Raw genomic sequence first — 11,291 nt, forward strand, 5'->3', positions numbered from 1 at the left:
GAGAAACACCTGGCAGAAATGTGAAAAAGGCACAAAGAGATGAAAGTCAGGCTTCATTCCTGACCGAGGCAGGACCTGAGCCATGATGCTCTAGAATGTTCCACGCTTCCACCCCCCACCCCTACACCCTGCCAGCTCCCTGACAACTTACAACATCCCAAACACATGCTACTGGGGGCAAGGTGGTGAGGAGAACAGAAAAGGGAAGGCAGATGATTCAAAACAGCACATCACCACACCCCCAACAGAGGGCACACCAGCTGACCGAAGTGCAGAATGCAAGATTCTATTTTTGTTGAGGACACCGCCTGCGCTGTAGCCTAACGCCTACAAGGATCTGCACATTCTGGGTTTACACCAACCAGCGGCAGGAAGGGAGGAAGGAAACCTCCATCGCGCCTGGGGAAGGCACAAGCGGTCAAGGTGGAGCCGTGCTGTGAGCGACCCACACAGGGAGCCCTGTCAAGTGACCATAGACACTTATTTCCAGCTCGTCACGGTGAACATGTAGCTCTTGCATGCAGACGCTGCACACTTAACAGCCCAAACGGCCCAGACACATGTCACAGATGAAGAGCTCTTGGCGGACTCTCGGAAACCTGAGGGGTCAGTGGGCAGTGGGAAAGAGAGTGGCCCCGTGCTGCCAGATCTTGGGACTTTTTACAGGCTTTTCGAACATCCATGTTGTCATCTATCCTAATTCTTCCAACGTGGTGCCTTTTGATCTTTACAAACTGTGTGGGCCAAACAAAACCTACCCACACGCCATGAACGCGAGGGCGTGTCTTGCAAACATCCCTCGTGGTGAGACTGCATCAGGAAGGAAGAGGGGAAAGCAGCGAGCTCGAGCCCGGGCGGCGCCTCATTGCCAAAGCCTTCCAGGTAGGAAGGTCCCCACGTCGCAGGGGAGGGAACAGAGGCCCGCGGAGGTGAAGGAACATGTCCAGGTCACAGAGAGATGAACGGCAGGGCACTGCTCCCCCAAACCAAGCTACGTGACGTGCCTCCCCGGCCCCACAGCCTCCGACCACCTGTTCCCCTCGCAAGCCTAGTCTCCGGGCTCCTTATTCAGCTAGAAGACGATGAGCTTGAATCCCATGGATGGAATGGTCCACGTCCCAGTCCAACAGTTTTGGGGGTGGTGAGAGGCTTGAGGGCTTCCAGGACCCTGAATCGCACTATTCTCGGCCCCCACCTGTGAGGCGGAGAGAAAGAGCACCTTTCTCTTGCATCCAAGAAGCCACTGTGGGGCGAACTGGGCTAGGACGGGAGAGCAACCTCTCTGTTGACGGGCTGGTCCTCCCTGAGGGCAGGGGCACATCCGTCCTGTTCACAAGGGCAGCCCCAGTGCTGGGCACAGCTGGAGTGGAGGGTGGAGGATGGACGGGTGAGTGGGTGGACATACGGACAGACAGATGGATGCAAGGACAGGAGGCCGGGAGAAAGGGCGGGGGGTGAGCGGCACGGGACTTGCCGATTCTGAACTGGGCAGAGACCGGGACACGGCACCTGGAGTCACCACCAGCCTTCAACTCCCAGTCGGCTGCCTCTTAGCTCTTTACCTTCCATCCAGCCTCCTGCCTCGTTTTCATTATCTGTAACCAGTAAAACAGAGATGAGACTTAAGAGCCCTTAACTTGCAGGATGTTGTAAGGATTCAGTGAGATCATGGCCTTCCAGCACTTCCACGGGGTTCAGAGCAAGGTAAGCCTCCGATAAAGAGAAGTCCTCCTCGTCTCCCGCGTCACCATCAGAACCACAGTTAACAGTGTCTGGACCCCTCGGGGAGGGGACGTTTGCATCCATTTCTCCGCCCCATTAGCTCAACTCCTACGGGCTTATTCCATGTGACTCGTGGCCAAGGATTACAGCAACGCATCCCCTGGGAGGAGAGACGCTTGTCACCAGTATCCACAGACACATTAGCCTAGATTAGATGCCTGGATAAGCCAGCAGTCACCTGGCTGGGACAAACCAGGCTGGAGACAGAACAAATCCATTCTGCTGGCCTCAGAGGGCCCTGAAAGGGGAGATCTTCCCCTTCCCCTCAAAGGCTCAAGAATGATCTTAGGATCCCACCGCGTACCCATCCGGCCAGGTGTCTGGGCTCCCAGGCCCGGATACTAATAATGCCAGTCTCCCTGCTCACTGCAGCGCGGACAGCCCCGTCGCTGCCACCTTCTTTGTAAAGGCTCCGGCTTTGAGTGGGGGAGGGGGCACCCCTAACCACAGGAATCAGAAGGGCACAACTTGTTGAGTATCTGCAGGCAAATGGGCAGTTTCTGTTGCAGGCAGAAGGAAGGAAGTACCCACAAGACAATCAGCCGGTGTGTTCGTAGAGATACCTCCCTGCTTCACCCAGGCTCTTAGGGGCAAGTCATGGGCTCCCCCAGAGAGAAGAGCAGAGCTGCAGGAGGCCTGCCGATGGCCAAGGAAGCTGGCATAGCACCTCCCCCCGCCCCCCCGCCGCCTGCTAGAGGGAGCCGAACTCCAAACGCCTTTCTCTGCCAACTCAGCAGTTCAAGTTCAATTATTCCCTAGTATGCACGATGCGTTTTTCACTAAAGGGTGATATCTTCTTTTCCTGGCCCATAAAATCCTGTCCTTGGGGCTGGACATCGTGACCAAGTCAATTACCTATGCGCCTCCTGAAATGAGTTCTGTGGTTCCCAGGTTGGGGACCCTCACAAGACGCTTACAAGAGGGAGACTGTGAAACAGAACCATTGAGAGCACAGGCTGCCTGGGTTCAAACCTCAGCTCTGCCATTTACACTGTGAATCTTGGGAAAGCTGCTTAAGCGCCCTCTGCCTCAGTTTCCCCATTGGAGCATGAGGTTTAAGTGAGCTAATAATTGTAAGACACCCTCAACAGGGCCTGGTTATATTAAACCCCATGACTGTTGGCTGTTGAAACATCAGAGTACAATCCTTGAAGGAATAAGTGAGTTAACGCACAAGAAGGACTAAACAGCGCCTGGCAAGTCAAAACTGCTACACGGGCATTAGGAGGGTTATTATGATTGCCCTTCTCTGTGTCTCATTATATACGGGTCTGAGTCAAGGAAAACTGCATACCTGCTCCTTTTCAAGGCTTGGCACATTTTTGGGAATCTGCAGCAAGACATGAGGGAAAAATGGTATGAAGATTTTCAGGAATGATCTGGCTGCGACATTAAGGGTTTTTCACAGAACGGCCCAGACAAGCAGTCTGAAATCTGGACGTTGTCAACAGTTATGGGGCAGTCCTGGACCCCAGCTCTGCTGCTCCCCAGCACTGTGATCTTAGTGAGCAATCTGCTTCCTCGCTCTTGAGCCTCAGTGTCCTCATTTGTGAAATGGGGACAGCAACGGTTCTATCTCATCAGAGTTGAGAAAATTCATTGAGCCACTGAGGTAAAATTTGCAAAGCCCTCATTATCCCTACCACATAACTGGTATTCATAAGACCAGCAATTCCTAGCCAGGTATCCTCTGTCTCAATTTTGTACGTAACCCCTTCTTCCATCTCAAATTATTGTTTTTTGTGTGTGAGCAACTAATAACATCATATCTGCGAAACGCCTACAGGATGCCTGGCATACAGCTGGCACTCAATAAATGTTACTGCTCCTCCCTGTTACATTCCATCCTGCTCCAAGGCTGACACACGCAAGAGTTGGATGCATTCTATTGCCTTGGATTGCACTCAAACCCTACTTGGCTTGGGAAAACGAATAATTGCGAAAATTTGCTTATTTTCAAACATACTGAGAGTTTCTTTTTAAGAACAACAGCTCACATCTGAGCACTTATTATCTGCCAGGCGCCAACTGGCTCACACATATTATTACAGCTCATCCTCACGCAATGCTGCGAGGTGGCCCTGATTTCCAGAGGAACAAAATGAGAACGACTTGTCCAAGATCTCGGAGCCAGAAGAGAGCAGAGCCGGCATCTGACCCCGGCTCGGGCGGACCTGAGGATATCCAACTGTGGCCTCTCTCGCTTGTGCTGGGACCTGGCACAAGCTCCCTGTGACTTTTCTCCTGTTCCCACACCCCTTCCTTTGAACTTGGGTTTTGCTGAGGTTGGGTTTGAATTTTATTTATTTTTTAAATTTTCCCCAAAGTATTTTCTCTTGGTTCTAGTAGACAGGGACTAGGGGCCATAGAAACAGGAGACACAAAGGGAAAAAAGGGGAGAGTTACCCTAAGTGGCAAGTCTTGAGGCAGCAGTAACCAGAAGCTAGAGACCAGGTCAGCCCTTACCCCGTGCGGGCCAGTCATGTCCACAGCCTGCATTATCATCTTTCTGCATGGAGATTTATGGCCCCACGGGTCATAAATAGCTCTGGGTGAGAGGAAGACCTTTACTATAGAGATCTTCTTAAGGATATTTTATTTTCTGGAGAAATACACACACACACACAACAATGTCAGATATCTGCTCTAACTCAACATAATTTCCTTTTCTATTAAGACCATGGATCAAAGTTGAGCAATCCTCACCAAACAGGAACTTAGGCCTTGGCTTCCTATTTGCAAAACAGCACTTGTCACTCAACCTTCTGGAAGATTTAAAAAAAAAAAAAAACTGATAAACTAGAAAGAATGTCTAAACTGTAAGAAGACTGGAAGGAAAGTGAATATATATGTATTTATATACATGAAATATATCTATGCATATCATCATTTCTACTTTTATTTATCTATTTTATTTAACATTTTCCAGTACACGATCAAGCAGATGGCAACTTGTGCAGTAAGATAAATATTGTTCAGTGATGCATATTTCTGTAGACAAAGTGTAATGCGTTGCTCAAGCAAAATAAAACTCCATTGAGGGTGTGAGAAAAATGAACCATCAATACAATACCCTCCTGTTCCCTCTGGTCTCGAAACATTTGGCTAGAAAGAAAAGCTATGCCTCGGAGGCTGTTAGAACCAGAGGCGATCCGGATACAGTGAACCAATTTTTTAAAGTCACTGCCAATGTCTGAAAAAGTCCTGAGTTATCTGAGTAATGTGAAGTATGAGGAATTTCTGCCGAAAAATCAACATTTCAAAGGGGTCAGACGATACAGAAACCCATTCTACTTTAAGAGTGAGTGTGTGTGTGTGTGTGTGTGTGTGTGTGTGTGTGTCAGGTCAATAAAAAAGTAGGTTTCTTAAATGAAACATACTGAGTAATAGTTTATCTAAGGGCACAAGCAATAAATGTGAAGACTTCGGAGGATCACTGGAGGCGAAGGGAAAGAAAATAAACATGCATTGCATTAACACACGGCTCTCCTCTGTTCTCTCCAAAATCTAATCAGAACCTGTCGTGTGATCTTTCTGACACTCTGCTCAATATTTTCCCTCCCTTTAAAAGTGAGCCATCTGTTTCTTACATTCTGAGATGACAAGAAAACCCACAGCTTCCTGGAGACCCAGTGAGGGCCTGAGTGTCACGGCCACAAAACTCAGCTGCAATCCACCCAGTAATTCTGCCATGTAAAGCTCTGCGAGGGAAAGGGGGGCCTGCAAAGCTTTTCTGGGGATGCCCGTCTGGCCAACACCCGCAGGCGCCCTGACTCTGTCTGCTTGAGAAACTGGGTGTTTCTTCTTGGCTTCTTAAAATGCACCCAAAATACAATCAGGTCCTCCCACTGGGGTACAGGTCCCCAAACATCGAAGGTGCAAGCGAAGCAGCTCTGAGAGGGCGGCACAAGGAAGCAGTGAGGTCTGGTGTAAAAACTACTCCAGACACCATGCCTGCCTGACACCCTCCGGGACACACCCACCACCGCCACCAGGGCCGCAGAGTCCCTCTGCGTCCAGAAACCGCCACTGCCCACCCCACCCCCGCCCTCCACCGAGCACAGAGATGAAGCGTCACCTCCCGAGCATGTGCCTCACCAGCTTGTTACGAGAGCCAACCAGAAAATCACAGGGGTCATTTTTATTTTTATGTCCCACTCCTGAATCTCCCTCCAAAGTATCACGCGCTGGCAGCCTCGGCAGGGGCCACAAACAAACCGCACGTTCCGAGGGCCTCGGGGGCCTGCCAAATGGTCTGGTCCTCTCCCAGACTGCAACCGAAGCTCAGGCAACACCGGACTTTGGGAACAGCCTGCCCCCTTCTGGTCTCCTTGAGCGCCATGGACAGGCAGGGGCTGGGTGGGCACAGCTAGGGAAGGACAGACCCCCGGGCTTCACCCAGCACCTTAGTGCTGTGATTTCAGGATAGAACAGGGCATGGGGTAGATGTCGGGGAAGGGAAAAGAGGGGAGACAGACAGACAAAATAAAGTTCAAGTCCAGGAGCGACAACAGTGAACAAGAGCATGGTAAACAACCACGAAGAAGGGAGGTGAACCGGGAAAAAAAAACCAAAATATATATATATATTTATATACACACATGGCCATACCGGAAGGTGAAGAAATTGAGATGCTGGGAGGTGTGAGGGGGGCAGTCACTAAACTTGCAGAGTTTCAGGAAAGAGAAGCAATCTGCTCCTGGCACTGACATCTCAAAAGGAATAAAAGAGGAAAACAGCATTGCTCCCAACTACCTTCCCAACTGCAAACCTCTCTGTGGCTGAGCTGGGAGATGAGAGAGCAAGACACAGAACAGGACGCATGAAGACCAAGTGTAGACGGAATACTCAAAATGTCAGGGACCCAGGAAGAAATCAGCCAACCAGGCCTCCTTCTTTTTCTCCACTTATTTCAACAGGTGGGATTTGCGCCGAAAATGCACCTCCTGGCGCCCCCCACCTGAACCCCAGACGCAAAGGCTACAGTAAGCCCTCTGCCACCCTGTCTACCCTGCGTGTTTCCACACTGGGTTAGCAGCGCACGTCCTGAACCCCTTCCCACCCCACCTCCCTGAAGGGCTCCGAATCCAGAAAGAACTTCTAATTGCATTTCTGCCCGAACATATCGCTACCCACTCCTGGAGTTCAAAGGCAGTACCTGAGAGCACCCTTTGCTATAACTAAGAGGCATTCAGAACGTTCTGGTTCTCCATCAGGAATCTCACTCCACTCTCCTCCCCGCAAAGGAGGGACAGACGTCTCCCTGCTACCCACACAGACCAGCCTGCAACATGAAATGCCATCGCATCACATCTTGGGCTCGCTCAGCTCACAGGCACAAAGAGCTGCGCTCTGGCAAAGAGGGTCGCCTTGACTCCAAAGAAGTTTGGCAGATCAAAGAACATCATGCTGTGTCTGAAGGCAGTCTTCAGTGAGGGCTCCTAAAGTGACAAATGACAGAGACATGCCGAAGATCCTGAAACTAACCACTAGTGTCTAATGTCCCCAAGGACTGGGAGAAGCCCTGTAAGCAAGCAGCATGACGAAGATACAGACAGACACACAGCACGTTGTTATGCCTCGAGACAGACACTCACACCCACAGGGTTCTGAGACCCTGACCCAAAGTTGGGGACGCTGACCTGCCCTGTGTGCTCCCAGCTCAGTGGGAAAGGCAAGGTAGCCCAAAGAAGGTGTGAAAGGCACTCCCTGAGAAGTTGGGGACAGGGTAGGAAGACACCCAGAGGGCCTCAGAAGATCTGCAGAAGGAACAGTTTCAGAGCCTGGACTGTTCACACCCATGGGGTCAAAGTAAATCCACCCGAGAGCCTAAGTCCTGGTGGTGTGATCCGACACCCTGCTGGTGACAAGAATCAGCCACACACAGGAGAGAGCCAGACACAACCACCTAGAAGGGGCCATGCCCTGACAGTGGAGAGCAGGGCGAGGAATGTCAGAGAGGGCACGAGCAGAGGGCAAGGCTGGACATGGAAAGGGTAGAGACGGGTGTCTCAGACATCCAGGGACGGAAGACAGGAGACTCAAAGTAAGACCAGGCACCCAAGACTGAGTCTTGATTCCGGCGCACAGCTGAGGACTTGGGACACTGATCCCAGACCCCATCTCAGGCCAGGCAAAGACAATGACAATGAGGCGGCAAGCAGAGAACTGCGTTGTCTGCCCTCAGCTCGGCAAAAACCAAAGAGATGCGGTGAGCATCACACCCCTGAGCAGCGGCTGAAGATCCACGCACTCAGGCAGGGAGCGAGACACCAACACCCACATGCATCGAGCAAGTCGGGGTGCCCAGCGAGAGTGAAGAAGAACAGGAACCCAGCCAGGCTCCGGTCACCCCCAAAGCGCCTCCTCCGGAGATAACTTCCCCAGACCCCAAGGGGGCAGTCCTCAGACTCGGGATGGGCCAACCCTCGGCCCCTGATCCTGGGCAGGGACCTCACCCCAGATTACAGGGGAAAGAGATGTGGAGCCAGTAGGCTTGCGGAGTCCCAGTCTGATGAGCCGGGTTCAAGGGCTGGGGGGCGTGGGGTCGGGGCCGCCTGCCTCCCTCCCTTCTTCCCTCCGGGACGCGAGCCGAAAGGGTAGTCTTACCAGCGCCCGCGCGGCCAGTGCCCCTCGGCTGGCCGGCTGCTGCTCACGGGGTGCTCCGGGGCCGCCTGCCCGCGCCCGCGCCGGGGGCCCCCGTCCTCCGCCGCCGCCGCCGCCGCCGCCGCCGCCGCGGCCGCCTCCTCCTCCTCCTCGGGCTGCAGCGGGCTCGGCGGGCAGGTCCCGGCGCTCGCGGCGTGGGGCCGGGGCCGGGGGCGGCTGCTCCGCGCCGCCGGCCGCTGCACCCCCGCGCCGCTCCCCGGCCCCGGAGTCGAGGCTGCTGAAATTCCACACGACCAGCGTCTGCAGCAGAAGCACCGTGAGCGCCGCGAGCAGCGCCGAGTGCGAGCGCCGGGCCAGCCTCCGGGAGCACGGCGCCGCCACCATCTTCGGAGCGCGGCGGGCGAGCGGGGCGCGGGGACCCCGGGCGCTCCGGGCCGCCCCCGCGCTCCCCGCGGCTCCCGCGGCCGCCGCTGCCGCTCGGGCTCCCGCTCGGGCTGCCGCCGCCGCGCCGCCGCCGCCTCGGCTCGCCGCTGCTCCTCCTCCACCGCCGCCGCCGCCGCTGCCGCCGCCTCCACCGCCGCGGCGCGGAGTTTTCAGACGGGCAGGGACCCGGACGTCACCAGGAGGAGGGGAAGGCGGGGAGGCGGGGAGGCGGAGGCCGCGGAGGGGGGCGGCGGCGCGCGCGCTCGGGCGAGGCGCGCGGAGAGGGCGGGGGCCTAGCCCGCGGGGCTCCCCCTCCCCACACTCCCTCCCGCGGCCCGGGGACGCGGGGGATGGGGAAGGGGCTGGGGGGACGCGGGCAGTGGGGAGGGGCGGGGCCTGGGGGCGGAGCGAGGGCGCAGAAAGGAGGGAGAGGAAGGGGGTGGGGGCCCACAGAGCCGACCGCCACCCGCCAGGACCCGAGGTGGAGCGGGGTGGGGGGAAGGGGGACAGTTCCCGCGGCAGAGAAGACGAGGTGAGGGCAGAAAAGCAGGGGTAGCTTTGGGTGAGGGTGTGCCCGCTCATTATCAAGGTGGGGTCGGGAAGCTCTGGGGGGTCCTGAGATCCTGCCTTCCATGTGGGAAGCAAGCATGAGGCGGCTGAGTGGAGCGGGCTCCTCGCCCTGGAGTTTGCGGTACTGGTGCCTTGTGTGGATGGGCAGAGACTGCTTGGCAGGTGAAAGACGCGAGAAACGTGTCTTGAGTGTCAGAGCCAGGGAAGGGTCTCACGCAGCGGATCCCTGGATCCCTGGCTTGCAGGGGCGGGGAGCAGGCTACAAATGAGTCTCTGGGAGTGACTCCTGAGTCACACCCCACCCCCTAGTGCCAACGAAGTCCTAAATGCTTCATTGAGTCAGTTCTCTGATCCCTAAGGACGAACAAGCCAAGACTTCCAAACCCAGTTGGCAAGCGAGTGCTTTGTGGGGAAAGGGAGACCCAGCGCAGTTTCTCAACTCTCATAGGCTGCAAGCCCCAAAGTCTGGCCCCAGCCTTCCACCGACTCCTTCTTCTCATCCACCCTGAAGCCTGCCTTCCTGACTGCACAGGGCTCAGCTCCTGGGGGAACTGGGTCTTGCCTGGTAAGGTGGAGTTCTTTCCCATCAGGGCTGGACTGTCCCTGTGACCTTGAGCCAGGAGGACTCCTCCCTGGGCCAGAGCTGCCTCCTCTGTCAAGGGGGGTTAACGCTGAGGATCCCAACGGACTCAAGTTTCCTCGCCAGCCTTCTCTGACTCAGTCTTTCCAGTCTTTCCCTCCCGTGTCCTCTTGCCCAGCAGCCTTGAACACATTGTGAGCGGATGGAAGGAGTGGGTATCCCAGATGGGACTTGGCACTGTCGGAATACAATAGGAGATCAAATCCCCAGCTCGTGAATCAGGGATGTAGGGTGAGTCAGGGTGCATCTTGTCCACTGTGCTTTTAAAACTTTTCCTAATTTTACAGGGAAAAAAAGTGGAATAAAGAGGATCCATTAGAGAATGAGACAGGGAAGAGATTGTGTCACCCACTCAGCCACCGTCTGTGAACATCAAGCTTGTGTCAGACACTGGCTGACATGCAGGGATCCAAAGGTGAGTAAGGCTTAATCTCCCCTTCAGTAAGCTTGGGGTCCAGAGGAGGAGCCAGATGTACATGTCGGTCATAAAGCAGTGAGGTCGGGGTCACTTTGGAGATACGCACAAAGTGCTGTGGGTTCATGAGGGTGCGGTGGAAATCACCACCAAGAAAATGCTTTCTGGACTCACGTAATAAGCCAACTAACTGGCTTCCCTGAACTGGGAGTGTAAAATGCCAGCTGGGGGAATCTAAGCTCCAGACAAGACTCAGGCTTTAGAGTACCCACAGCCTGGCTAGGCGTGTGGCCTCCCCCTTGGCCTCAGCCCACCTAACCCAGAGTGAGAAGAGGCAGGCTCCTGTGGCTACACCACAAGCCTTCTGTCCTCTGTTCATCATCTGGGAATATGTTGGTTACAAGTAACAAAACATTTATTCTGCCTTAAAAATTGAGTTTACTAGATCATAACTGAATGTTCCAGAGTAAGGACATCAGGTGAGGTTGGATCCAGCAACTCAGAACTATGACCTAGGACTCCTTTTCTCTCTGTCTCTCCTCTTTGCCTTTCATGAGGTCTGCTTCATCCTGCGGTTCTCTCTTCTTGTCACAGCCTGGCATCAGTTGCTCAGACTAATTGTATCCTTTGTTCATTTCTAGCCCCGAGGAGGGAGGGTCAGTATTTCCCAGCATTCTCCTCAAAGGTCTAGATAGTCTCTCTGACTTCATCGGCTTTAGGTCATAGGTCATAGTGCCTAAACCAAGCACTGTGACCAGGAAGAGAAAATGTGCCGATGAACTTGGCCAAGGTCCAGGACATCACTTCTGGCACTGGGGAGAAACCAGCTTCCCTGCAACCACCTGGATGTTCTGT

General features: G+C 54.5%; 1 protein-coding gene across 1 annotated transcript in view; it reads right to left on the reverse strand.

Annotated features, from left to right (window-relative positions):
* XYLT1 (xylosyltransferase 1) overlaps positions 1 to 8,915 on the reverse strand; it is a 292,362-nt gene extending 283,447 nt beyond the window's left edge. The window contains exon 1 of the mRNA XM_032460971.1: positions 8,392 to 8,915. Within this exon, the coding sequence (XP_032316862.1) occupies positions 8,392 to 8,772 (381 nt within the window). The 5' untranslated portion in view covers positions 8,773 to 8,915. The remainder of the gene's footprint in view (positions 1 to 8,391) is intronic.
* Between the last annotated feature and the right edge of the window lie 2,376 nt (positions 8,916 to 11,291).

This window comes from Camelus ferus, chromosome 18, assembly GCF_009834535.1.
Source record: "Camelus ferus isolate YT-003-E chromosome 18, BCGSAC_Cfer_1.0, whole genome shotgun sequence".
Taxonomy (NCBI): Eukaryota; Metazoa; Chordata; class Mammalia; order Artiodactyla; family Camelidae; genus Camelus; species Camelus ferus.